We start from the raw sequence: 26,757 nt of genomic DNA on the forward strand, positions 1-26,757 counted from the left end.
CCCCCCCCCCCCCCCCCCCCCACTCGCATAGATCCTGCTGCACCCCTACGTGCACGCGCAGCAGCTCCCGATCATCACCTTCGGAAACGCGCACGGCATCGTGAGCGAGGCGTACAGCGTGCTCATCCCGCTCACGCACCAGCCCGGCGGACCCGTCGACAAGCCCGTCGGCGCGATTGCCACGCGCCTCAGCGTGAAGCCCGAGCAGGTGCTCCTCGCGTGGGCGAAGGCGAAGGGCGTCGTCGTCGTGACCTCGAGCACGAAGAAGGAGCGCCTGGAGGGGTACCTTGCTGCGGGCGACATCGGTACGTCCTTCCCTGTCGTTTTACTCGGCGAGGGAACTCAACAATCCTGCTGTAGAGTTGACACCTGCGGACATCGTTGCTATCGACGTTGCGGGCGCGGCTGGGGCGCGACAGTTGACCGTGCGCACCTTCGTGAATCGTGTCGCCGTAGTGACCCTCGCTACCGCACTCGCGTTCGCGGTGTGCGGGTACATGGGCGTCGACCTGATTTGATCAATAGCCGACTATAGTCGATTGTGTATGTGTATGCTCGAGGGCAGCCTTTCTTGGTGATGTGCATCGTCTGAGGTGGATGTAAAATACATGAAAAGCTGTGTTGTACTGTAGTGTATGTACGCTGAATCGACGATCAGTGCTGTGCTTGTATGAGACACACGACAGCTGAACCTTACCTGGTTTAGAGCGGATCGTACATGAGATCATTCAGTACGATCCCAAGATCTCGCGCTAGCTTCGCCGCGAGCTCGAACCCGATCCCGCACTTGAATGTCGGCGTCCCATCTAGCCTGTCTTGGGGAGACGTTCGCACTAGGAGGCGCATGCTCGCCAGTTCCATAATCTAGTATAACCTTGGTATCAGCATTCTTTCACGTGCTTTGCCTGTGCGACCTACGTTCGCCTGTAGCGCAACGCGCGAAATCTCCATCTCAGTGTACTCTCCGGGGAGCGTGTACTGCGGGGCGGCTGGGCGCACGTCTGCATCATTCTCTTCCAGAAGCACACCAAGCATCGCGATCAGGCGGTCCAGTGGGAAGGTCGTTGGGCCCAACAACCGTTGCGGTATCTGTTCCTGTCGTCAACAAAAACCTGTCTGAATGTGCGGACAATAGACGCACCTTGACAGCGGTCCCCGTCGTACCCGGCTTAGGCTTGCGCGGAGTGCCCACCTTCCTTCGCCGTCTACGTGTGCGCTCGTCGAGGCCGCGTCCAAACATACGTAAATCGCTCCGCGCGGGGTTCGTGCTCGCAAGGAAAGCGGCAACGAGGATGAACTTGGCCATGCGAGGGAGTGCCTCCAGTCCCGCGCCCGTGTCTGCATCAGCAGCCGCAAGTGCAACGGTGCGTGTATGCAGCGCCTGCGATGCGTGGGCGGGAGGGACGGCTAGCAGGTCGTCGGGCGGCGAGTGTGTATGCGCCCAGTGCTCTGCGTGCGTAAGGCGCGGGTAGAGTGCCTCGAGCGCGCTGGTGAGAGAGGACGAGAAGAGCCGCGTGAGGCGGAGGCGTACATCTTCACTTGGAGGTGCGAGCGTGTCATCGGTCCCGTCTTCGTGATTGAGCTCTTCCTCGTCGGGTTGGGCGGCGTGCAGGCGGCGATGGGCATCCAGGATGGGCTGCACGAACCCTGGCCAGCGTGCTGCAGCAATGTATGCTAGCTCAGCTGGGTCGTGCGTGAATGGCCCGCATGCGCTGTAGAGCGTTGCAATGAAGTGTGCGTAAAGCGGCCTGAGCGCAGGGTTGTATGCGCCTAAGGCAGCACTTGAGGACGCCTCGTTCGGGGATGGAACGGGGAACGAAGATGCAAGAATGTCTAGAGTAGCTGCAATGGCGTGAGCATGGTCGACGAAGGCTTGGAATGGTGCGGCGATGCCCACCTTGCTTTGAGAGGAAGGGCACATCGATGTAGTAAGGTTCCGGCGCAGCGCGGAGAGGTGGGCGTATGTCCTGCCATTGGTTCTCGGATATGAAGACCGTCGTGATATCGACTCGTGTCTGATGAAAGAGATGTCCACAATTTAGATAATTGCGGTTAAACGGGCTCGACGTTGCGGACACCCAGACCCGCAAGGTAGCCTCACATCCGAAAACGGAGGACAATGGGGGATATCACGGACACCATGTGGTGGACGTGTTCATCTGAGTAACTCCGAGAAACATGCGGCTCACCAGCTCAGAAAGTCGGGTCAGAGGCACGAGCAGGTCTGGCAAGTTGTCCTTGAGGCGCTCTGCTCGGTCCACCACGAGTACCAATCTCCCGGTGGCTTGCGCGTGCTCAGATGCCTTGCCTTTGCCCTTCCCCGCCCCGTTTACACCAGTACTTGCAGTCACCACCTCCGCGTATATTGCTTGGATGCCGTGTACAAACGAGTCGAAGTTCTCGTTGTGGCGCCGTCCGTCCGCTGTTCCAGGCCAGTTCAGCGCGCCTGTGTCCCAGTCAGGTGTCCAGCCAGCCAGCGAGTTGAGGGCTGTGTCGAACAAAATTCTGGAAGAGAAGCATGCCACAGCATTCACGCAGGAGTAGGTGAGGTTCACAGGAGCATCGCTTTGGGAAGCCAGATTGTCGAGGGTGGACGTAACGACCGATGAGGTGAGACGGGCGTTCTCAGGATCATGGACAAAGATAAAGGGTGGGGGGTCGGAGAGCAGCAACGCAGACAAGTGGGAGACAACAAGCTCGTAGTCCGGAGACGCAGCGAGTGCGGTGCGCAGCGCGGGGGAGATCTCGCCCATCGCGAGGGGAGGGAGGAGACAAAGGGGAACAGGCGCCCGCGACGCGTCGCGCATAGTGGGTGCGTCACATGATGCGGTGTCCCACGATCGGCGATCGCGCGCCCCGCCTCGAGAAGCGTCGACATTGTTTTTTCCATAGAGAGCAGTCGAGCGCCTCCGCTTCCGTTCCTTCCTTTGTCCTCGACCACGACCATCTCCTGCTACTTATCTCCCTCTGTCCTGCTGTCGCTCGTTCCTCCCATACCCACCGCTCTCACCCGCATACACCGTCTGTGCCGGGCATGAAACTCGTCGTCCGAGTCCAGTACATAGGCGATCGCGCCCGCATGCTTCTCAGAGAGGACCTAGCTCCAGAATACACCAAGGGCCTCATCGATGATCTCACCTTCTTCGGATTCCCTGTCCCCCATGAACAGAAGCCAATAGAAAAATCGGGCTTCATGCTTTGCGTCTACTATGTCGACCGGGACAGTGTAAGTCCTCTTACGTGGACTACAGTGACGCTCAAAGCGCTAACCAAGTTACAGGACGGACATCGTATTATACAGAATGCATTTCAGAAAGCCAAGGCTGAGGCAGCCTTCCTGGTCGACAGGTCTATGTGAGCCCCAGCTTTTGCGTGGCACACTCTGCGCTATTCAACTGACGCCACGCAAGCCGATACATTTCCTTAAACGAAGAGTACGTCGGCCTGCCCGCCTGGAAAGGTCAGTTGTCAAGTCTTTCGTCTGACGCTCGCTCTCTAGTGGCGTGATGCACACCACGAACCTGTCCCAGAAGCCGTACAAGCCGAAGATTTACAATAAGCCGGAATTCCAGAATTCGAACCCACAACCGGGGAGTTCGTATCTGGCTCCCGCTCCCACCTACAGCAAGCCGCAGCCCTACGGGAAAGCGCCCAGATATCCCACTACCATCGCGCAAGCCCGACACGCCGTCTCTCCTATAGGATATAAGATGCCGGCGGACATCGCCGGCCCATCTGGCCACCACACCTTGGAATATGGTGACTATGAGATGAAACATGTTCCACGCTCTCCTCCTGCTGGCAGTGACGAGGATATGGGCGGGGTCGATACCACGCAACATACCCTCATGCAGCTGAGCCAGTCTACTGCCTTCCAGTCGCTCTTGCAGAAGGCTACTCCAACGTCTCCTATCCAAGTAAGCCAGCCCCGCCTTTAAAAGATTTATTCGAATGTAATCTCTTACCTTTGCTAGCCCGTGCCCGTCAAGCCCGAACCTACGTCTCCAGCTGACATGTCAATGCTTCTGAGGCAGCCACTCTCCAACCCTACGCCGCAGCCGCAGATTCCTAATCTGCAGGCGCTGCTCGAGAAGGCGGGTGTGAGGAGCACCACTGCGCATGCGTTCCTGCAGAACCAGCCTCCGCCGCAAAGCCAATACCATCCCGCTAGCAGTAACATGGGCTTCGGGCCGACCCCCTCCACAGTTGCTGCCTCCCACGCACCTCCGCCGCAACCCACAGTAGCAGCGCCTAGCCAGATCACCGTCCCTTCCAACATGGCAAACACCAGTGCCACTGTAGGGGCGAGCGTTCCTCGGCCTGCGACTACCACACCGCGCGTCCCAACGTTGCGCGAGCTGTGGGATATTCGCCGGGAGATCACTGCACTGCAAGCGCGCGGACGCAATGTCGCCGCGGACCTGCGCGCTGCAGGACAGCAAATCCCTCTCGGACCTGAGGATGCGACTCCCCCCAGCATGACCGGCGGCGGGACTCCTAGCAGCGGCGCGGATCTGCTCAAGATGCGCGAACTTGAGGCTGACATCGTTGGTACGTGTTCGCCCTTCTATGTCTTCCCACGATTCCCAATTGTGACTTGCGCTCCTCCATATTCCTCTACCTCCACTCCTCTATTGTCTGCATGCGTTGATGCATCGAACATCCGCAACCACCCACGCACTCGATCGTTCGCATGTGCACGCCTTGACGATCGAACTGCGTTCGGCCCTTTCTCCGCCATCGTAACCGGCTCCGTCCTCCCCAGCCCTGCGCCAACAGCTCGCCCGAGAAACTGAGAGTCGCAAGCTTGCCGACGCAACCCTGCGAGCGGAGCGCGCGCTCCGCTCCGACGTCGAGGACGTGAAGCGCGAGATGCGCCAGCCGTTCGTCGTGCCCGCACTCTACGACGCGTTCATGAAGATCGGGCAGATGTCGAACGACGGCTACCAGGACGGACCACAGGCCGGCGGCAGCAGCATGAACATGGACATGTAGGCTGCGGCCCGGCGTCGTGTGTCGCGGGCGGTAGCGGCGGTAGTGCGGCGCGACGAGAGAGGATGCACGACGACGCGGGCCGCCGGCCACGAGGAGCGAGAGCGAGAACGGGTGTGTCGCTGTGCTAACGCGCGACGACACCGTGGTAGTTTGGTCTACCTACACTGAAGCGGCGCGCGGGCGCGCTGCACTCCCGGTGTCCGACGGCTCCCTGTGCGACGCGGACGGGATTCTCGAACGGTATCGGTTTTCTCGGCGATTGCGTCTCCCCATGGCAGTGTCCACGGGGGACGTGCGCCGGACGGGGACGTGCGCCGGACTTCAGGCGACTGGTCGCCCACCGTTTGCTCATCGTCACGCCTACGAAAGGCGCGGTCCCTGGTTCTGGTTCTGGTTACGGAAACAAATCTGCTTCTTTCTGCTCTGCTTCTTCTGAATGCGTACGCGCGGGTGTGCGGCGGCACCGCCGTACACACCGTGCGTGCGAACGGCCCCGAGACGGTTTTCAGCGTATTGTTCTCTCGCGAACAAACACGGCCATGACGCAGCCGCCCAGCAATTCGAGCCCGATATAGGCGACTGGAGGGAGGGTGACGGGGAGAAGGGCTGTACGAGTTAATGCTGTCGACGGACTGGTCTAGTAGTGTGTATCCATTGTATGCCTTCATTTACCTCAAACGACTCGCCATCTGTATTGCTGCACTATTTGCACAGCTGTCCGCTACGGCAAGCGCAAGCTTTCGCCTAGCTGGACGAGACGTTGTATCCCTCTGGCGACGTCCATGTCTATCTAGTCGGTCCCGCTTACAGTAAATGTACAAGTCCACTTGATACAGCATCGAATTATACACGATGACGAGAAATGGGGTGAACAGACGGATGGGAATGCGTCTCATCGCACCATCAAAGACACCTTCGTACTATATTTTACACTAGGACCACCGTCCTAGGCGCGCCCGCCCACGCAGAAAAAATCTGCGTGTCTTGTTGAATAGGCTCTCCGCCAACGGTAACAATGCTATGCATACACCAAGGCGAAGCCCTGAGTGTTGCACCCTTGTTACCTCGCCTCGCACCGCTCGGTCGCAAAATTTACTGTTCGGATCCTCGAACAAATCCGCAGCATATGCGCTCCAGAGCACGAGTATCCGAAACTGTCACAAAGTTCCCCAGCGCGTCGACGAGCCACTACCGAGGTAGCGGGAATCCGAACTCCGACGCTCTCTCTCTCTCTCTCTCTCTCTCTCTCTCTCTCTCTCTCTCTCTGTCTACTACAGCTCTGCAAGGCACAATATGAAATCCCGTCTCTATCTCACTGGTGGGACACAATCCCGTTCTCAGATGGCATATACGGATGACTGGGCTGTGCTCCACAGAAAATGGTCATGCCGCGCCACGTCAAACCTTTGGCAATTCCCATACCGCCACTGGAAACCCTCTCCCGGGGTACTGCATGTACCAACACTGCATATACGACAGAGCTTCACTTCCAGAAGATTCACCTGGCAATCTATGTCGCTCCGAGATGTATCGCGGATGTTTTAGGAGCGCATGTCACGTATGGTCAGCAGACCGTCCGACCCGGACAACTGGCAGCGCCTCCCTGCCAGTTGAACATCGGCTAGCGACTGGTTGACTGCTTTACTAGTCAGAAGCTTCAGCGCCACAGCCTCTTCGAAGGCGAACGCAGGCGCTCGCGTCACGTACTCTGCGATGGGTTCCCGCCGGGTCTACCGTCTCCTCTCTCTCTCTCTTTTGCAGCAAGCGATCCTCATCACCTGCTTTTTGCGCCTACTGACATCTGGGCATGACATCTCTAGAACCTCTACTTATGCTCCTGCGGATAGCAAAAGAGGTGTCGACGGAGCTCCCCGTTCCAGGACTTAGCACTGCCCTCGAGATTGCTGTGAACATTGCTGAGCAAGCTAAGGTACGCTAGCTCAACTTCTACCACGAAGACACGAATTGAGAACATCTCATCCAGGAGGTCAAAGACACCCGCGATGGTTGCCGATCGCTCGCCGAACGAGCCACCTACTTTGCGTGGGGGGTCTATGACCAACTGAAGCACTGTGACGTCGATACACAGTCAATCTCGACGAAGGAACACGTGCAGTTATTGCTTTGGTCAGTCCATAGTGTCCTCGTGCAATGCTCTTCTTGATAACTGATGTTCCCGGCAATAAGCATGCTGTGCGAAATTGAGGGCCTCATGAAACGTCGTCGTAGAATGCGAGCTCTCACCTTCTTGCGACGGCACGCCGATGTCGCCCAGGACGTCCAAAAGCTCAACATTCAGCTCGAGGATGCCATCAAGCTGTTCACTGTAAGCCCCTCCAGCTGTATTCGTTTCGACGCGCTCCTGATCATAGGCTACCATGGCCCTAGATGCAAACCGGCATTGACATCGAGCAGAAGATGGACGTACTTTTGAGCACAAACGTCCGCCTCCTGCAGCATGTCGAAGACTCCGCGAGGGTCGGAGATGCACTTCTTTGGGAAGCTAGAGACATCCGCATCGGCGTCTGCGATTTGGCGCAGCGCCTCCACGGCAGCGCAACATATGAGGGCAACGTGAGATAGATCGTTGCATATCACGCGGCGTTCAACTGACGGGTAGACTGCCAGTTCCGGCTTTTCTCCCGCGAGAATCTTGACCTCGTAGAGCCCATATACAACACGGTGTCGCGGCATACTCTCCCGCGTCAAGCAGATGACCACGCTCTCAGTCGCAGAGTGGCCCAGCAACGGAAAGGACGCGTCGTGCGCTACCGTGCGACCGTGAAAGCGGCTGGTGAGTTATCTGGCACTCAGGTTGTCGTTCATGTGTACCCCGCCCGCGACAAGAGCGGGTTCATGGAGGCCGTCACATGTGGCCACCAAACATGGTAACATTCGTTCTTATACCCAAATCTTTACACTTCTGACCACCATCCAAAGCAATCCGTACATTTTGGCAATGCTGGGATATTCTCGTCCCGGAACCGTGGGCGAGGCACCATACATTGTGACAGAAGGTATGTTGGCGTATTGTGTACAGTGCGGCGAATACTAAAGTGGTTTTGCATACTAGATTATTCCCCGCTCACTGAATATCTCCGCTCTCTCCATGGGACGGACTTGTTCCGTGCGATCCTGCGGATGGTCTGTATGTTCTTTACACGCTCCTTGATGAAGCTAATAAACCAGCCTCAGACCATGGATATATGTGTACGTGATCCCCTACCCAGACATCGATGCATGAAATGCAAGTGTCCGACTAGTATATGGGTAGATGGCCGTCGATCATTTGGAAACGATAGAACTGCACCGTCAAGTCTTGTGCGAAGAGGATTATTGGGTATGGTAGACTTGCCGCATACTCATCTAGCCTACTGATATCACTGCCAACATATTGTGCTTAGGCATACGGTCCACAATATGAATTTACATTGGGCGACCTTGTGTTTGATCACCGTCATGGAGGCCGTATCAAGTGGGCGCGGGATCCGCTCAGGGAAGCGGCTGACAGTGATGTTAGTCCCAATATCAGCCTTGTGCTTCCTTCCACTCACCACTGTGCCCAGGCATTCGCCCCCGCTACGCTGGAAGACAGGGCGTGTTTGATGCACGGTCTGCAATCCCGCTGACAATTTTGATGTGCCATTTCTCACTTTCCCCCCAGATCTCCGTCTCATCGCAAGTGCAAGTGCAGACGATGTAGCGCGATATTGGTACTCTCATATCAGAGAAATTTCCATGGCAGGTGGTCCAATCCCTGGGCGTACAATACAACGAAATTGGCAAGCGGTCATGGATCGTCCCGACTATGCACTCGGAACATGGCTCGGACGCACCCACCACGGTGGCGATTGGACTATTTTGTCTGCTGGATGTTCACGACCCAAAATTACCACATCCTTTCAGGTTATGCCACGTGTTGCCCCCCACCAACTCTCACCCTCCGAGATGCCAGCCGAGCCGTCCCAGCAGACTCGGAAGCCTGACTATTGTGACGACCGCTACTTCGATGAAAAGATGGATCTGGCCAGACCGGTTGACGTCCCCGAACTGGACCGTGACGAGATGGGTGTTGATTTTGTGCTAGCTACGGATGGGACAAAGTGGAAGAGGTGAGAGCGACGTCTAACGCTGTAGCCGCCAGCGCTCGTATCTAATCATGCTTAATCAGGTATCGGTTCTCCTCCGTTCCGGTGGGCCAGACATTTCTCGCTCATCAACGGGCAAACATACGAGACGGTACTGGCCCAAGGATGGGACAGTCGGTGGCGGGTTCAATGGCAGTAGGATACAAGCATATCGGCATAGGTGCGTCTATCTTGTTTTTTAGTAGGTTTGCTGCTCATCGAGGATGCCCAGCTCTACAACATACTCATCTCACGGAGACGACCGTCGCGATGGCCGCACACGCCGCAGAGTCAACAATTCCCACACAGCCGCTCTGGTTCTTCGTGTTGCAGTTACTACATGACGGCGATCAGGATGCTGTCCAGCCCTCCAACGTACTACCGTGCGGCTTCTGGTCGTTGGAAGAGCACCCTGCATCCATCCCGGAGGACATTATCCTCGATCCCACACCACAGTTTGAGCGCATCGGCAAGCATACGGTAGCTCCCTTGTCCACTTGGAAACAGATGCTCGGAGATCTTTCCTTTACTATCCAAACGAAGTGCGCACCATCATCAATCGAAAATGTTTTCCTTGAGGGCTGTACTAACACTATGTTTTGATGGTAGAATGTACACTTATATTCTAGGGCTTGGCAACGACGAGATGTTGGTTCTCAGGGAACTTCAAAAGCACCATGACTTCACCAGCGATTCAGATTTCAGCGACGAGGAGAGTGCCCCTGTCGATGTCGATGTCACAGAACCACGCATTTCAGGTGTGCTCGGCCATCACCACTCATTCACATCCTCGAAGAGCTGACGCGCTTACGGTTGGTGGGGCTGCTCATACGAATAAGTAGGCTGCGATGATATGATCGAGGATTTTAAGTCTCAGTGATTTTCACAACCCATGTCCTTCTGTTCACGACACCTTGCACGCCCTCAAAGCTCCCTCGTGTATATGTTCGTTTTGTACAACTATACCCGCTTGTCTTTCAAGCACCGTGACTCGTTTGCATGCGCATGAGACCTCCGTGGTCGGTTTCTCATCGCGATGCCCTGGGCCTTCCTGGCCCATCCACTGACGGTGACAAGTTTCAACGCCGTCTCGGTCGCAGCGCACAATATTGTCGCCAGCGTGGAGTAGTAACTTGTCAGGCAACCAAACTCCAACAACGTACTTCTATCCAGCTGATCTTCGATACACACATGGTGGACTACATACAGTACACCAACACAGACGTATACATACACAATGACGAGAAATGGGGGGTAAACAGACGGATGCGCATGCGTCTCATCGCACCGTCACGGCATCTTCAAACCATATCTTACACCAGGACCAACGTCCTGTCCACATAGGCGACCCTAGGCCTCTTCGACGGCCGCACCTCCCTGCGTGACACCTCCACACCCACCAAGGCGAAGCACTCCCGGCTCAAAACATAACGCCGGTGCCTGCCCGAGCCTCCCACTCTCCCCGCTCTACCGCTCGCCCGCGGCGCCATCCGGGATCTCGAGCAGGTCCGCGGCGTACTTGTCGAGCATGATGATCCGGAACCCCTCGCACTCCCCAAACTCGCGCGACCACGCGCGGCTCAGGCCGCCCTCCCACGCGTACAGCTCGACGCGCCAGCCCTTCTTGAGCGCCGTGCGCACGCACCCGAGGAACCCGTCCTCGTTGAACTGCCCCACGTTCCCGTCGCCCGTCGCGAGCACGATCGTCCCGCCCGGCGGCACGACGTCGACGGCGGCGATCGCCTGGTGCAGCTTCAGCTGCAGTAGCTCGTCCACGCCCTGCTCGCGGTAGCGCACGCGCAGCGCGTTGGCGGTGTCTGAGTCCGTCGACGTAGCGTTGCCATTCGCCGTGCCACTGGCCGTGGCGGCGGCCCCGCCGCTGGCCGTGGCATGCGTCTGCTTGCGTGAGTGCGTTGTCGTACGTCCGCGGGCGCGCGAGGGCCCAGCATTAGTGTTGGCGTTGTTATTGCCTGCACTGTCGTTCCTACTGTGCTGGGGGCGCTGGCGGTCCGCGCCATCGCCGGTGTCGGGGACACGGGCATATATGCGGACCTCGTAGCCGAGCTCCTCGGCAGTGTGCATGGGTTGGTATAAGGGCGAGGATGTGACGAGCACGCGTCGTGTGACAGGGCGACCACGTTCCAGTACGAGCGCAAGCGCCGCGTGTGATAGGTGTGCTTGCTTGAACTTGCGCAGGACATGCTGCAGATGGCGCTTGACATACGTGACGAAGCCAATGAGAATATTAGAGCTAGGGACAAGACGATATGAGCAAGGGGTGCGAATAGGGAGATGAATGAAGGGGCGCACTGATCGATGAATACATGGATGAGGGTGTCTTGAGATTGAGGTACAGGTCCACGGGGATCGGCATAAGTTAAGGCGGAAGTGAAGTCTCGTGATAGGATAGCGGAAAGGACCTTGGCCTCTGAGGGGAACAATAGTCTGAGCTTATGGGCTAGTGTGCGTAACTGGATCGTGCGGGCATCAAAGGACGTGGTCATAACATGGAGCGTCGGGTTCGGTTTGAGAGTGGGGGTAGATTTGCTGTGATGTAGTCGGGGATTGTGGTCTGCGACCGCACGCTGTATCTGCTTCTCCTTCCTCAAAATCGCGGGGGTAGCGGGGGTGGTCTTGTATGCGGGAGAGGACGAGGAGGCATCCACGGAAGACGAGGACGTATCCCCATCTTCGTTATCAGCGCTCGCCTCGTCAACGACGCCATCAACCTCCCCCTCCATGGTCTCCATCTGTGCGTCGTCCGCCGGTGCATTGCGTCGGGGGTCCTGCGCCGAGCGGTTGCGCTTGCGTCGCCGCTTACGGCGAGTGGCAGCGGGCACCGCCAAGGGAGAGGCACTGTCGGACGTCGTCGAGCTGTTCCCGCGCAGCTCTCTCCTAGCAGCGAGCTTCTCGCGCTCGGCGGCAATATATGTCAACGTCTGGTCCAGATAGCCCAGGGAGGGACGATCCACGGTGTTCTCGTCTTCGATGGGGACCTCGAGCTCCGTGCCGTCGTCGTAGTCGGATGCAGTTGCATCGGATTCGCTGGGGTGGACGGAGCGGCCACGTACCGGACTTCCGGGGAGAGATGTGGTGTGATAGGATGTGAGGCGTCTGGCAGTCCATCCGGATGGGCCTTGGACGGGATCGGAGTCGTCGGACTGGGAGAGGGCGAAGGAGGAGGTGGGTGTGGAGGAGCGTACGTTGGGGCCGTTGGGTTGGACCCGCGCGTTGAAGTTGTTCAGCGCGCGGAAGACATGGGTGAATGCGCCGAGGTCGGGTGCATCTGCGAACGCGATATGTTTAGAGGATAATAGCGGCGGAACGTGGACGATCTCACCATCAGAGGTAGCCCCGCTGGCGACCGAGTACGTTGAGAACGGACTGAACGGAGAGGGCGAGATGGAGGATTCGGTTACAGATTGGGTCATAAATATGAGGATTATTGGCGGCGAGGAGGAGGAGGATGTGAGAGAGCGTGGGGGGCGTGCGGACGGTTAAGAAGGAGGAGCGGCCCATCTCCCCGAGTCAACTGCATAGCTTCCGGCGCTTACCAAGCCTCCTGCAAGATCCCATAGCACGTGTATCTCGTTCGCGCGCATTCGGCTCCCTGCCCTCCCAAGCCCTCTGTCCCACCCTCATCGCTCCAATGTGCATGGAGTATCACAATGCATGTACAGGGATGCATAGCCCGAGCCATAACGGAGCTCACAGCCCGTCAATAGCCCGTAGAAAGCCCCATAAAGCGAGCTTGGGAGATGGGCGGAACCAACCTGAGTAAATATGCGGTAAATATGCCCACCTGGGAACATGCGGAAAAATCCAGCAAACAAAGCATGCTTAAGCACAGTTCCTGTGGAGAAAATGGAGTCAACATGAGTAACCCTCTGAAGAGTCAAAGAGCGAACCCCGTTTAGGGACCTAAGTAGAGGCCACAGCCACAGCCGCTCGGGCATATCCGTCTTGTCTGCGCGCAACCAGATACATCTGTCATCAGCACACCAAGCTACGTCAGGCGTACCTTTGTGCGTGTCTGATATGGACGCACCTTGTATACACAATGATTCCACAATGTGTTACCGAGTGGTCCCGGTCCCGGGCCTGCCGCCAGGCATCGTACCTCGAAGATCGACAGGAGAATGTGAACGCACCAATTGTCTAGACATACCTTCCTACATAGCTTTAGTAAACTAGTATCACCAAGAAACAGGGAAGCACAACGAAAGGGTACACAACACAACACCAGTGTGAGAGCTGTAGCATCCCGACAAAGAAGTCTGAGCTGCGGCACCGACTAGCCACAACAAGCAGGAGCGCCCCAATTGTGTCTCATCCTCGGAGAGCACAACAACAAATAACGAGACACGGACAAGCACAGATGCATTCCAGCCAGCAGAGGGTCAGTGGTGCACAAGATGGAGGTGGTTGAAGAAGAAACGGCAAATGAAGAGACTGCGAACGCGGAACACATCTCAGCCACAGCGGGCGCCTACTTCATTACGGAGTTTCATCGCGATCACATGGCCGCGTTGCACTCCGCGACGCCATTGTCCTCGCGTCTCCCGCGCAAATGGGCAGGATCGACTCGGGAAACGAGGGTGGACATGTACAGCAGGGGATGTATTAGCACGAACGGAGCAAAAACGACAGTATAGATACGAACGAATGCAGCCGTCTAAATATGGTACCGACGCTAGTATGTGGGGAGAACGAGAGGAAGTCCGGATCCATGCCAATCTATGGTATGTACTCTATGCAAGCCATGTTAAAAATGCAAAGCAGGGATGGGGGATGAGGGGAACAGTGGGGGATGTGAGACCGAGACTGTCCATGTGATCGCCCTAGGGCACCGCGAGTATAAATGCGGATGATTTTAGTCCATGACTGCAAAGCAGGCCGGGTCGTGTCGGTCATCAATAACTGGAAAGCAAAGATGCAGGCTGCCGGCAAGGGCGCTGAGTGGGGCGGTGAGGAGCTTAGATGGTCGCGAGCGCCGCCTGGATGCGCCCGAGGCCGCGCGACATCCACTCGTCCGGCGCGACGCGCTCGTCGTTGCCGAAGATCTGGTCGTTGAATTGCGAGAACGCCCAGCTCTCGACGTGCGGCGCCGGCAGCGCCGTGATTGCGCGCAGCTCGTTGCCTGCATTCCCATCGCGTGGTCAGCACGAGCACATACATTCAAGCGAACTGGCGATGACTCACGGATGATGTTGTGCGTGAAGTGGTCCAGGTTCTGTGTGACGGGAGGGGAAATGAGCACGGTACCAGAGAGCGGGCGCAGGAAGACTGGATGCGTACCAGATCGTTCTTGTCGTACCCTAGATGACGCAAGAACGGCCGTCAATGTCCGTCTCATAAGTTAGTGGGACGTAAGGGATGACACTTACCAAACGGATCTGCAGGGGCGGGACAGGCGCGAACACGAAGGCAATTGAGCACTCAATCAAATGAAAGGCAAGATTGACGGCAGGTCGAAGCTTACTCTCAATCTCCTCGCCAGCGACCAGGAACCCAAAGAAGATGAAACTCTATCAGAGTGCGCAGCGTGGTAAGTGGACGGTTCCGCGCGGAAGCGAGAAGGCTGCACGACGTACTGCAAGAGTCGTCCCGGGAATGGTGAGCCACTTGAGCGTCGTCCAGATCTGGAAGGGCTAGAGAGACAGCAAATCATGAGCGAAGGCGTCATACGAATGTCAAAGTGCGACGTTACCAGAAGCAAGCAGTACAGAACAGTGACGCTCCATAGATGGACCCGGTACCTAGAATATACGATGTTTAGCCACCCGAAACGGTTCTAAACCAATACAACTCACGAAAAGGGAATGGGCGTCGTCAAAATACGCTCCAGACCAGTCAGCGCATCCACAAGCTGGTTCAACGTGTTGAGCAGATTCGCTGACAGGAGCGTTAGCTTCGTAGTCGGTGATTGGAAGACTCGCCAGGCTCACTAGCTGTCGGGGGAGGAACGCAGTTGCGTTCTTGGAGCGCCGCGATGTACGAGCTCTGAGAACTGTCAGTGACGACAGCAAACGAAACAGTACTTCAGGATACGCACGAGGTAGAGCGAGATCTCGAGCGGAAGATTGTGCGTGACGGTCTTGCTCCGAAGCTTCGCACGGATCCGAGCCGCCTTCTTACCCTGTTCCACCTGCATCAGCGCCTCTGCATACCCAAATGCCTGCACCGGACTTACCTTCACGTCCTTGCCCCGCTTAGTCAAGGCATGTACCAGAAGCGAGAACGGGAACAGGTCGAAAAGGTGGTACTTCGGCGGGTTACGCGCAGGCAGCAGGAAGTTCTCGTCCTGCACGCCCGAGACGCCCGAGTACGTCGAGCCCTTGTCTCCCTGCGACGGCTTCTCCCTCTCGTACGACCGTCCGGCAGCGCCGCGGCCGTTCATCGACGTCCGAGGGGGAAGGTCGACCTTGACATGGCTGACCTTCCGCGGGCTCACGGCGGTCGCGGGGAAGGGCAGCTGGTTCATCGACGCGCTAGGCCCGTTGGGTGCGGTAGGAGACGCAGGCATTTCGAGGGACGCGACTTCTTCGCGCAGGGAGGTGAGCTCCGCGGCAACGCTGTCCCCGCGGTTCCGCAGGGGCGAGTGCGTGGACATGCCGTCCGCGGAGGTGACGTCGACGAGGGACGGCAGACCGGCGGGGAGCGCGTACGAGGGCAGGAACTTGACGAGATGGAACAGGTCGACGTAGTACACGCCCTCCTCGCCGCGCAGGTAGTGCTTGACCGCAACACCAAAGGCCTCAATCAGGTTGATGACCGTCTTCTTCTCGATCAGCACCCGTGCCTTGCGCTGCTCGAGCGTAGACGGGTCATTGCTTGCGGACGGCATGGTCTCTGTTCACACACACGCAGGTACCATGTTTGGCATATATGACAGACGGAGGTATGGTACGAATGACGTACCCGGGACGTGGAACCAAATGGTACGCGCCAGTGTACGACTGCCCATGATGATCTGCGACCAGAGACGCCGACCCTCATTGTACCGCTCGAAACTTGCTGTCGTCCGGTATGAAATGACGAAACCGAGGACGGTACCGATGCTATAATAGAGACAGGTAAGTAGCCAACCAGACTCCGCCAAGTTCGCACCCGCGCCGATCGAGGGTGACTCGGAGATACAACCGGTCATGTGCAGCGGGACAGCGGTTGCAACAAGCGCGAACAGGGGACTTACACAGTGAGCAATGTCGGCTGAATGGTCAGGTTATGGACACTGTGGTTGATCACCGAGACCGCGGTCGCCCAGGCAGAAAAGAAGAGCAAAAGCGGCCAGCATCGAATGACTGCGGTTGCGAGGATTGCGCTGAGCAGGCGATGCAAGGTGCCGACGCGACGTGCCGGCGTGAAGGGATCGACAGAGTACATGAAAGTGGTCTCCATTTTGGCCGCTGCTAGAACGAGCAAGAAAAAAGAAGAAAGAGGTTAGAGAGAAAGGAGCATGCGGGGTGCGTAAGCCGGCGAACAAGGGGGTATCTGCAGCGAGAGCCAAGGCGAAGACCGGGGCTAGGTGTGCGGTCCTCGCTTGTGTGCCGCTTGATAGACCGGTGTTCGCGGCGATACTGATGAAATAAACAAACGCATCCTGATTGTTCTTACCTCCGTTATTTGCAACCATTCTGCCGTTGAAACGCGCGCTGAGGCAGCGGATAAGATGATTTACGGGTGCCTCAGCTTGCCGAGGTGGCAACGAAGGCACAGACGCTCGCGGGATCTTTCTGCGCATTGCCTGGCGCTTGCTGGCGGGATTCGGCGGCCCGCGTCGGGGGACGCGGTAAGTCACGATGCGTGACGGTGTAAAATGGAGTCACGCGTCGCGTTTATCCTGATCAGCTCAATTGCTGGAGTCACTGGAAGGCTACCGGTGTGATATTAATGTGGATTCGGACTCATCTTCCTCGCTCTCTTCGCTCGTGTACTTTTACTCCTCTTGCCCGCACCCCTGCTCGCTGGAAACACACTAGGCATCTGGACATGGCCAACATCCAGGTCAACAAGGACGCCCATCCCTTTGACAAAACCCGTCTGGAGGCGCTGCTTAACCGCAGATTCTTCTACGCCCCGGCGTTCGAGATCTATGGCGGTGAGTTCTCATCACAATCTATCTGCGCGACTCCATATGTTCCCAAGCTTCATATCGCTCCGAAGAATAAGGCGGTGAGCACCAGGGGCGGGTGCGCCAGTGAATCAGACCGCGGTCGATGCAGTTGCATTACCCCATCTGCGTTCATTGGTTAGCAAGAGTGCAATACCCCAAATCCAGATCACAAGGGCGCGTTCAAGAATCAACTGGGTTGACCGTACCTTTGTATGTCATCTTCGGAACACGGCAGTAATGGCGGTCGCTACTGCTGTGAACCTGTTGCGGCTCGCCGTGAGATGTTGACGTGAACCGTGGTCGGTCGTGTCTCCAGTATATGCTGTCCCTTCAATCAGGGACGGGTTTTCCAAACCATCATTCTTGTCTTCCAAAGGATATTTGCGTCCACCATCTTCTAGGTCCATGATTGCGCATTGATGTGGAAACATGGCGCTATTCCGCAAGGGCCTCAGTAGCCTCGGCAGCATAGAGGTCCGGCCCTCTGGACCGCTAGATCCCGCAGAAAGAGGCCTACCTCTGTCCGCGCCAACGTCGGGGCACAGCGGACAGGCCCCAATGCACACCACTCTGGAGCCGCTATTTGCCTCATCGAAGTGGCGGCGGGGGAAACGTGAAAGTGTAAGAGGTCTGGCGTAGCGGAGCCTCAAAACCTTGTCTCCCAATTCCTCTGTATCCATAGATGGGCGCGTCGCCTTACGCGCCACCATTTTCGGTTCCGTCGCCCTTTTCCCCTGAGCAGTACGAAGCGCGACTGGAACGACAATTTCGGCAACGGTGATGTGAACGCACATGCACCTGCCCATCTCTGAGATCGGCCATGACTGCGCTCGCAAGACCGTGTAACTTGGATGCCTTCAAAAGTCAACTTGTGGAAGTCGGGTAGACGAAGCCGTTTCCACTCCGACCCATCCAGTCTGGAGCGACGTAATCACTCTCGGACCGCTAGGCGGTCACGTAAAAGCTGTCTATCGGGGACCTTGTAGAACGGAGGTGCAGCGAGGTTTCGCCGTGGGGTTGGGCCTCATTTCTGCGATGACCTCAGTCTCTGTAGATCGCTAGGAAGGGGCACACGCGCGAAGGTTTACAGTTGCCCGTATCCGGCGCAAAGTGACTTCTCTTACGCTCCGTTGCTGCGCCGTCCTTCGGTCCGCACTTCGTGGCACTGCACGTTTCCCCTACATCCTTATTTGTGCTGCGCGTCCGAAGCTTCTATTTGCGACTTCTACCAGACGCGTCGTGTGCTCACAAATTGTTCCTTAGGTGTCGCGGGTTTGTACGACTACGGTCCGCCGGGCTCTTCGCTCCAGAGCAACATCATCGCTGAATGGCGGAAGCACTTTATCGTGGAGGAGCACATGCTCGAGGTAGACACTACCGTCATGACTCCCGCGCCTGTCTTCGAGACTTCCGGCCACGTCGCCCGCTTCGCAGATTGGATGGTCAAGGATTTGAAGACCGGCGAAGTCTTGCGGGCCGATCACCTGGTCAAGAACGTACTGGAAGCGCGCTTGGCCGGTGACAAGGAAGCTCGCGGCCAGGCAGCGGCACCCCCGAAGGAAGACGACAAGAAGAAGAAAAAGAAGGACAAGGCGAAGGCCACAGCTGTGAAACTGGCCGATGAGGTCGTTACGGAGTATGAGACGATTCTCGCACAGGTGGGTCCAGAGCCAGGAGGCGTGTCCCGCTCCGACTGCTTCTAGTCTCTGATCTCCGAGCAATATTTCTAGTTGGATAACTATTCGGGTCCCGAGCTTGGCGAGCTCTGCAAGAAGTACACCATCCGGAACCCCGACTCGGATAACGAGGTCTCCGAGCCGCAGCAATTCAACCTCATGTTCGCCAGCAGCATCGGGCCCACCGGGCAACACCCTGGCTTCCTACGCCCGGAGACGGCTCAGGGCCACTTCCTGAACTTCTCCCGTCTGCTAGAGTTCAACAACGGCCGCATTCCGTTTGCCTCCGCGCAGATTGGCCGCTCGTTCCGGAATGAAATCTCCCCTCGGGCTGGGCTGCTCCGTGTCCGTGAGTTTACCATGGCCGAGATCGAGCACTTCGTGGACCCGGAGGACAAGCGCCACGAACGCTTCTCCGAAGTGCGCGACGTCGAACTTGACCTTCTGGACCGCCACACCCAGGTTGCGGGGAGCGCCAAGGTCACCCGGATGACGATTGGGGAGGCGGTCGACAAGGGCATCGTGGCGAACGAGACCCTGGGCTATTTCGTTGCTCGCATCCACCAGTTCCTCATCAAGATTGGCATTAACCCCACGCGCCTCCGCTTCCGCCAGCACATGGCGAACGAGATGGCGCATTACGCGACGGACTGCTGGGACGCCGAGATCCAGAACTCGTACGGGTGGACGGAGTGCGTGGGCTGCGCCGACCGCGCGGCGTACGATCTTACCGTGCACTCCGCCAAGACCGGGCACCCACTCGTCGTCCGCCAGGCGCTGAAGGAACCCATCGTTACGGAGAAGCTCACCGCGGAGTTCAACAAGAAGACGTTCGGGAAGACGTTTGGCAAGGACTCGGCCGCCATCCAGACGATCATTGGTGTCATGGACGAGGCGCTGTTGGCTAAGCTCCAGGGTGAGCTCGCGCAGGGGTGAGGAACTGCTACGCGGGGTTGACAGCCATTTTGCCCGCTTCGCGCTCACACGACACGTCCGTTCCGCAGGGCGACTACCGTTACTTCCTCCGACGGCAGGGAATTCAAGCTGACCCCTGACCTTCTGACCATCGAGAAGAAGACGTTCAAGCAGTCGAGTGAGTCGCGAGCGCACGCTTGCCGCGGGATGCAATGTCATCTGACTGCCTCCCCATTCAGTCCGCGAGTTTACACCGAACGTCATTGAGCCCTCCTTTGGTCTCGGCCGCATCCTCTACGCCCTCCTTGAACACAGCTTCTGGAGCCGAGAACAGGACGGCCAGCGCGGGGTGCGTGCATACCAACGCATGAGCTCATGGCACCCGATGTACTGACCCCGCCCCGCGCGCGCCCATTTAATTTTGCGCCGTCTAGGTCCTGTCTCTGCCAACAGTAGTCGCCCCCACGAAGGTGCTCATTGTACCCCTGAGCGCAAAGCCAGAGTTCGAGCCGCTCGTGCGAGACGTCTGTGAGTTCCCGTTTCAGCAGCGGTCACCTGTCCTGCCACGCCCTTGCGCTGACGCCCTGCGCCCCTGCGTTCCCAGCGGCGAAGCTGCGCAAGGCCGGTATCTTTTCGCGCGTGGACGACTCAAATACGTCCATCGGGAAGCGCTACGCGCGCAACGACGAGCTGGGCACGCCCTATGGCATCACGCTCGACTTTGCTTGTACGTCCCATCCCTGCATTCGGCCTCCAAATCTGTTGCGCCGCAGAGCTGACGCCCCCGCTATCGAACCACTTCAGCCGTCCAAAACGGCACGATGACGCTCCGGTGAGTGCATGTTCACATCATGCCAGTCCAGAGCAGCCACATTTGACGGCGGCGCCCTGTGTGGCCGCTGTGGTTGTGGTGTGCTTTCCCTCGCTCTCATTGGCTGGGCGCTGATTGGCTCGTCCGCATTAGGGAGCGCGACACAACCGGGCAGCTCATTGGCCAGGTCGAGGAGGTTATCGCGACCGTCATCGAGCTCGTGAACGGCACTATCGACTGGGCGGAGGCGTGCAACAGGCTACCGGCCTACGACGGAGTCCAGGCCGTGGAGTGATGGACACATACCGCCGCAAGCGCGAGTTGCGCGTGGCTGCACTGTGCACGCGCGCGCAGCTCGTCTGGTATCGTCTGCGGCCTGGTATGTCGCCACACCCCGAACAAAGTGCTATCATACCAAGACGGGCTGGATACAATTGCCGCGGAGGTAGAGTGTAGACGTATGTCCGACCTGACGTATAAGCAGAGAAGTCGATCGAAACAAGTGTATATGTGCGATATGTGCGTCCCATCACCGCAGTGACAAGGCCCAACCGTATCGGAGCGCACAGATGCCAGCTGGGGGGATCACATCTCGCGCACCGCGGAGGTGCCAGAAGTTGGACAGAAGGGACGTCGAGTGACCACGCCCGCAGCGGCGGGATGAGGCCACGCTGCGCGGCCGTGCAGTCACCAGGGCCCCCGCGAGATCGACGAACGCGCCCCAGTGACAACTTGCTGAAGTTCTCCCAAGCGCTGTGGCTCTAATCCCAAGTGCACCCGATATGGCGACGGCCACTTGCACTCGCATCTGTCCAATAAGCACGCTTCGTCAGCAGCCTCAGCGTGCCCCCACACCGGCGTACGCCGCGGGGCGTATAACGCTAGCTTACCGGAAAGGCACCGCGGGCCCGGGCGGAGGGGTCCCGCGCGCCATCAGCGCGTCGAGCGTGTAGCAACGCCCCCACGCCCGCCCGGCGACCGTACGCGAGGGTGCCCTGTTTTCAGGAGAGCCTACGGCCATGTGCGCATTCGTGCCATTCGCCGGCCACAGATGCACCACGGGCTGATTCCTGCGAAGTGCGACCCGCGAATGCACTGCGAACGCGCAGGCTATCTTAATTCCTGGGCGTCGAAGGCGCGAAGGCCAAGCTCCGCGATAGTACAGAGTATGTATGTATCGAGCGTGGGCACGCCCCGCGCTCGGCCACAGCAGGATCCGGCGGCGGCGTCGCGTCCGAGCTTCGTCGCGGGCGTGCCGGCGGCGGCAGCGGGTGCGGTCTGCGCTTCCAACTTCGTGCTGCGTCGTCGCCGCCATCGCTGCGCTGCTATCGCGAGAGCGCGCGCACGACCCGGGGAGGGATAGCGGCGAAGCGTCGCGCGGGCAGCTAATAAGCTCGCGGCAGCGGTGGCCACGGGCGCGTGCTGCGCGGGGCGTCAGGCTTCCGCCACTGACGAAGGCGAGAACACCGGGGGTGCTGCTGCTCGCGAGCTACGCTGTCACTCGTCGAGATGCTGCCGTATGCGCGCGACGACGTGGGCCGTCAGCAGACCCGCGCGTGAGGTAAGAGCAAAGAACGCCGGCGGCGCGTGAGATGCCGCTGCCGCTGCTGCTGACCTTGCGCCATTGCAGAGTACTAGTATCGCCCCAGCACTGTATCATTAACCCCCACGCGCGCGACGCGAGCACATTAGTGGGCCAGACCTGCGTTCGCGCGTGCGCGTGGGGGCGCGCTGTGTGTACATAGGCCGGCATATTGCCCCAGGGAGGCAAGGGCAGCGGCTCGGGAAGTAGCGGGACCGGCCGGCCAACCTAATCAGCGTGGGCACGCGAAGCCATCAGGGCACAAGTGGTCGCAGGCACGCCTTAGCCGAGGAGGATCGGGGGGAACGGGGGTGGGTGATGCGGATGACGCACGCGCACGAAAGGTGCAGCCGTGTCCGATGCGGGAGCATTGACAGATCTATCTCATTTCAACGCGAGACGCGAGACGACGCGGTCTGGACGCGCTGCTGATGTGAGCGCGAGAAGTGACTCGAACAGAGAACAGAACGGCGGAAGGACTGTGCAGGGAGGAATTTTCGAGGGCTGGCCGGGCGCGTGGCGGGCGACGCGCGAGAAGGGAAGGCGCACGCGTAAAACTGACGTTCAATAACCTCTGTGCGCGCGCTGGAAACGGCCTGGGGAGGCTGGGGCGCACCCACGCCCACGCCCGGGCTTCCGCGCGGGATCGCTCGCGCGCCAGAGCCCCGCGCGCGGGCAAGAAGAACGTTTGGTGGCGCGAGATTGGCTGCTCCCGGGGAAGGGGGGGGCCGCTGTGACAGCGGTGGCGGGCGTCGAAACGGCAAGGAACGAGCCTTCGCGGAGTGGCACGCCTGCGTGCGCGGGCAGCGGTCTGGCCGGGGGTAGAACGCACCCCAAGGGCAGAGAAGGCCCGGTGTCTGAACGCGGTGTGGGACGATCGCTGCTGGAGTAGGACGCAGAGGCAGGAAACGGAGGCGGGCTGCCCTGTGCGGGGGCGGGCGAGATTGGACGCCGGAGGAGATTGGGGAAGCGCAGGGGGGTTCGGGCAGAGATTGGAGGGGCGCAGGATCGGTGACGGTGGTGGATTCCCATGAACGTGGACTGGATGCGAGGGCGGACGAGGAAGGGAGAGACATTGCATTGAGCGGCGGAGCGCCGGGGGGTCTTATGATCGTGTCGAATGAGAATGCGGAGGTGCTCGCATGTCGTACCCCGGGTTACGAATCTAGAGGTCTTGAATGGGTATAGTCGGCCACGATGCGGGGATGGAATGCTTCAAGGCAGGAAGCTGTCTGATTAACAGACCGGTCAGGTGAAGGCGACCCCATTGCGTGCTGCAACATCGGCGCATCGAGGCTTGCGCTTGCAGGGCCGTGTGGTACAACCATGCATAGCATCTACACCCGCGGGCGCTCGCAGCTGCCGCAAGGCAGGGAGAGGCTAGACTGGGCAGTGAGTATGTGGATTCGGGAGAGCAGTCTGGAGGGTCATCGGAGACGGTCAGATGAGGGCCTGCGCGCAAACGTGTAGGTGAGGTCGGATGCAGAGGACTGGGCAAGGGCCGCAGAGACTGGAGACGGTTTGACGGAAAGCTCGGGCGATGGCAGTTTGGCGATCAAAGTCGCACCAGAGCTTGTGCAGCGTGGCGTGGTTGGCCAATGGGACGGGCGCAACACCCACCGTCTTATCTGCGAGCTTTCGGCGGTGGGCGAACCGGGGATATGTTGTCGGTCTATGCCCAATCAGGGAGGTGCACGCGAACTCCGCTTATACTCCGATCCCAGTCCGCCACGCGAAAATAGTTTTTGGGCGTTTGTTGGCCTCCGCGCGGTGCGGGAGAGGCCAGTACGCGAGATTGGCGATGGGGAAGCGCGATGTGCCAATTGCAGAGGTTCGTGAGATGTGAGCCGAAATAAGTCATCGCTCTCTCGCGAGTCTGGGCCCACCGGCCTATAAAGTACCTTGCCATCGCCCTGTCCCTCCCTCGATCCAACCAGACGCGTCGCTGCCACTCGGACACCCATCCCATCACCCTCGCCAGCTCAACGCCATCCCGCGCGTCCTGCTCTCGTCCGCCCACCACTCCTGCACGCTCGCCTACCTCCCTGGTCATCCCTCTCGGCTCCTCTAACCGCTCACACCACGCTGCAATGCCGTCCCAAGCGCAAAAGTCCGACTCCTCGGCATCCTCGACCAACTCTATCCCCCCATCCCAGCTCATCGCCCTCCCCTCACTATCATGCTCGCTCTCGTCGCTTCCCCAAGCAAAGAGCATCGACGGTCTCTCCCTACACCATTCCATGCTTGCCACGCGGAATGCTGAGAGCCAAGCAAAGGTAGCTTCCTTCCCTTCGCTCTCTCTCCAACACGTAGTAAACATGTATCGTCCCAGTTGCAAAAAGCTCTCTCCAAATCTTCTGGCAACGGCGCAATGGTGTCGATGTACCCTGGTGCTCCAGTGCGTACCCTCTGAGTTCCGTCTGAGCGTGATAAGAAGTCTAACCGTGTCCTTCGACCCGCAGTCAACACCACAACAGTACTCGCCGTCCTCAGCGTCACCACCACTCATGATGCGGAAACCCGTGAGTATCCCGTCTGCCACGCGTGTCCGTGCTTGAGCTCAACCGTGCCCGTCTCAGGCAAAATCAAAATTGCAAGTCTAAGCGACACCCCCACCATAGACTTCTTCTCCTCTCCTTCTCGGGACTTTGCAGTACCTACCACTGCTCGCTATCATGCCTACGGCATAAAAGCTATCCGCACGCACTCTGTCTCCTCGCTTTGCATCACTAGACGTTCCACTCTCTCCTACTCTTATTCCCTCATGGCATCGATATCCTCGTCACTCTCTCTGCACATCTCTCTGTCCCCATGCATAGTCTACCCTCCGCACATACATTTTTCGCATCTCTCCGGGCCATTTGGTTTCTCTAATCACTAGCATCCTGTGTCACTACTACTCGCTCTCTTGTTACGGTCCTGGGGTGCGCGCGGCTGGTTGTTGTCGAATACATACGTTGATCGGTGCATACTGTCACCATTTCTCCTCGAGCTCAGCGTGCCCGTGCATGACGCGAGACCCCCGGTGCATTCCCGGGCTCAGCTGCGAGCATGCGCGCGTCCTGGTGACGCGCAGCAATGCACTGAGCAGGGATGCCTCCGCGGCGGCGATCGAGCGAGCTTACCTCCGCCGGGGGTGGGCACGTGTGGTGGCGACGGTCACTAGCGCGACAGGCCAAACACACCGGTTGCCGGGCAGTCTCAGGTATGTTCTGTACACCCACCACGACCCTGCGCTAGTCTCTGCTCACTTTCATCACCGCCCTCAGCTCCGTCGCGCGTGCCCGAGCGTCGCTGGCCTGATCAGCGCGCCGGGACCGGTCTCCAACGCTATCGTCCTGCGAACCGAGCCGTCCATATGCAGCAGCATATCGCGCCGCCAGGCCCCTGCATATCCGCGGTCCACGCCCACCATCTGCATCTCTGCGCGCGCACCCCGAATCTCACGGCAGACGCCCGCGTACGCCCCGCCCCTTGTTGTCTAAAGTCTAGACTGATCGTGCGCAATTGAATATCGCGCGCGTGCACAATAGCGCGACGCGCGCCCGGGGCACCCTCGATCGCCCATCTGCCCGCCGTGTGAGCATTCGCGACACATAATGGCAGCGGCCGCTGCAATTGGCCTCCGACACCGTGCCACCACGCACCGCCGCCGCCAGTGGCCAGGCGCGCTGCCTAAATGGCCATGCTTATCGCGACGCCCTCGCCGGGGGCCCGGAGCCTCGCTGATGCGGCAGCGGAGGGAAGCCTCGAAGACGCGGGGCAGGCGCCGTCGCGTCCTCGCTCGCGCGAGAGCCTCCTCGGACGCGGGCCATCTCGCCTTTTCGGGCGGGGTTGCTGCACACACTTGGGCCTTCGCCCGTACCCTTGCGCGCCCTTCGCGCTCGGGAACCCGCGACGGTGGACGTGTGTCGACGTCTCTTCCCAGCCTTGCATTGTCCCAGGGCACATACACGCCGCCTGCGTTATCGGGCTCGCTTGCGTCGTAATGACGTCGCGCGGGTTCGCGCTGCAGGCATACAGGGTTCCAGGTCGCCTCGGAGCCTTTGCGTCAGCCAGGAAGCTTAACGCTATATGCAACGCCTGTGAACGGCTGCTGCGCACGCACGCCCTAGCAGCAACCCCGCGGAAGTAAGCGTCGCTATTTCCGCCTCTCCTCCGCACCACACATACAGGTCTTTTTCCTCCCTCGCGGCATTCACGTGGGCATCGACTTACCGACACTGGCAGTGACATGACGCACGCAGCACTGCAAGACCAAACCGCTCGCGTCCAATGGCTCCGCGTCTTCGAGGCCTAGTGCGCGTCGCTCGTCCGTCGGGCTCGGGACAGCGGCGCGCAATCCTATCTCGCCCCTATCGCTGCACCCTCGTCCATCAAAACATACGTGCGTCACCGTGCAGGTCGCTGCAGCCCCGGTCGCGCGTCTCCCGCCGTTTTTACGTGAAAACGCACGCGCTCGTGCGGTTTCTTTCCCAGTGCCCATGATCGCAAGATGTGACTGGACAAACGACCAACGCCATGCACGGTCAATC

General features: G+C 58.8%; 9 protein-coding genes across 9 annotated transcripts in view; 6 read left to right on the plus strand and 3 right to left on the minus strand.

The window, feature by feature from the left end:
- The window catches only part of TRAVEDRAFT_38959 (Aldo/keto reductase), a gene marked incomplete at both ends in the record, with an annotated part of 1,937 nt that extends 1,419 nt beyond the window's left edge, over nt 1-518 (plus strand). Inside the window, 2 exons of the mRNA XM_008042834.1 lie at nt 32-305; nt 361-518. Of these exons, the coding sequence (XP_008041025.1) occupies nt 32-305; nt 361-518 (432 nt within the window). The remainder of the gene's footprint in view (nt 1-31; nt 306-360) is intronic.
- Nucleotides 519-702: 184 nt separating this feature from the next.
- Nucleotides 703-2,753, minus strand: TRAVEDRAFT_130191 (uncharacterized protein; the record flags this gene model as incomplete). Its single annotated transcript, XM_008043251.1, has 5 exons — nt 703-864; nt 919-1,089; nt 1,142-1,842; nt 1,898-2,015; nt 2,190-2,753. The coding sequence occupies 5 exons, from the start codon at nt 2,751-2,753 to the stop codon at nt 703-705; spliced, it is 1,716 nt and encodes a 571-aa protein (XP_008041442.1).
- Nucleotides 2,754-2,947: 194 nt separating this feature from the next.
- TRAVEDRAFT_66079 (uncharacterized protein) lies at nt 2,948-5,684 on the plus strand. Its single transcript, XM_008043252.1, has 6 exons — nt 2,948-3,226; nt 3,281-3,354; nt 3,411-3,434; nt 3,500-3,917; nt 3,975-4,551; nt 4,766-5,684. The coding sequence occupies exons 1-6, from the start codon at nt 3,035-3,037 to the stop codon at nt 4,993-4,995; spliced, it is 1,515 nt and encodes a 504-aa protein (XP_008041443.1). The 5' UTR covers nt 2,948-3,034; the 3' UTR covers nt 4,996-5,684.
- Nucleotides 5,685-6,826: 1,142 nt separating this feature from the next.
- On the plus strand, nt 6,827-8,624 carry TRAVEDRAFT_73572 (uncharacterized protein; the record flags this gene model as incomplete). The annotated part of the gene is made up of 11 exons (XM_008043253.1): nt 6,827-6,925; nt 6,980-7,122; nt 7,183-7,321; nt 7,384-7,569; nt 7,624-7,883; nt 7,936-8,012; nt 8,069-8,139; nt 8,191-8,205; nt 8,270-8,335; nt 8,400-8,510; nt 8,562-8,624. 11 exons carry the CDS (start codon nt 6,827-6,829, stop codon nt 8,622-8,624), a joined length of 1,230 nt encoding a protein of 409 aa, XP_008041444.1.
- Nucleotides 8,625-8,943: 319 nt separating this feature from the next.
- Nucleotides 8,944-9,924, plus strand: TRAVEDRAFT_50267 (uncharacterized protein; the record flags this gene model as incomplete). Its single annotated transcript, XM_008042915.1, has 4 exons — nt 8,944-9,107; nt 9,167-9,303; nt 9,355-9,664; nt 9,732-9,924. The coding sequence occupies 4 exons, from the start codon at nt 8,944-8,946 to the stop codon at nt 9,922-9,924; spliced, it is 804 nt and encodes a 267-aa protein (XP_008041106.1).
- Nucleotides 9,925-10,294: 370 nt separating this feature from the next.
- Nucleotides 10,295-12,553, minus strand: TRAVEDRAFT_171672 (uncharacterized protein; the record flags this gene model as incomplete). The annotated part of the gene is made up of 3 exons (XM_008043254.1): nt 10,295-11,373; nt 11,433-12,408; nt 12,463-12,553. 3 exons carry the CDS (start codon nt 12,551-12,553, stop codon nt 10,590-10,592), a joined length of 1,851 nt encoding a protein of 616 aa, XP_008041445.1. The 3' UTR covers nt 10,295-10,589.
- A 1,545-nt stretch (nt 12,554-14,098) lies between these two features.
- Nucleotides 14,099-16,523, minus strand: TRAVEDRAFT_50269 (UPF0187-domain-containing protein; the record flags this gene model as incomplete). Its single annotated transcript, XM_008042916.1, has 13 exons — nt 14,099-14,262; nt 14,325-14,355; nt 14,421-14,440; nt 14,510-14,518; nt 14,605-14,650; nt 14,717-14,773; nt 14,833-14,881; nt 14,936-15,017; nt 15,071-15,125; nt 15,178-15,261; nt 15,316-15,974; nt 16,044-16,183; nt 16,318-16,523. 13 exons carry the CDS (start codon nt 16,521-16,523, stop codon nt 14,099-14,101), a joined length of 1,602 nt encoding a protein of 533 aa, XP_008041107.1.
- Nucleotides 16,524-16,992: 469 nt separating this feature from the next.
- TRAVEDRAFT_30509 (glycyl-tRNA synthetase) lies at nt 16,993-21,188 on the plus strand. Its single transcript, XM_008042776.1, has 9 exons — nt 16,993-17,223; nt 18,502-18,896; nt 18,969-19,846; nt 19,919-20,007; nt 20,069-20,178; nt 20,264-20,357; nt 20,434-20,556; nt 20,634-20,661; nt 20,794-21,188. The coding sequence occupies exons 1-9, from the start codon at nt 17,115-17,117 to the stop codon at nt 20,933-20,935; spliced, it is 1,968 nt and encodes a 655-aa protein (XP_008040967.1). The 5' UTR covers nt 16,993-17,114; the 3' UTR covers nt 20,936-21,188.
- Nucleotides 21,189-24,252: 3,064 nt separating this feature from the next.
- Nucleotides 24,253-25,047, plus strand: TRAVEDRAFT_73576 (uncharacterized protein). Its single transcript, XM_008043255.1, has 4 exons — nt 24,253-24,498; nt 24,555-24,620; nt 24,685-24,744; nt 24,802-25,047. The coding sequence occupies exons 1-4, from the start codon at nt 24,313-24,315 to the stop codon at nt 24,823-24,825; spliced, it is 336 nt and encodes a 111-aa protein (XP_008041446.1). The 5' UTR covers nt 24,253-24,312; the 3' UTR covers nt 24,826-25,047.
- The last annotated feature ends 1,710 nt before the right edge of the window (nt 25,048-26,757 follow it).

This window comes from Trametes versicolor (assembly GCF_000271585.1).
Source record: "Trametes versicolor FP-101664 SS1 unplaced genomic scaffold TRAVEscaffold_9, whole genome shotgun sequence".
Classification (NCBI taxonomy): domain Eukaryota; kingdom Fungi; phylum Basidiomycota; class Agaricomycetes; order Polyporales; family Polyporaceae; genus Trametes; species Trametes versicolor.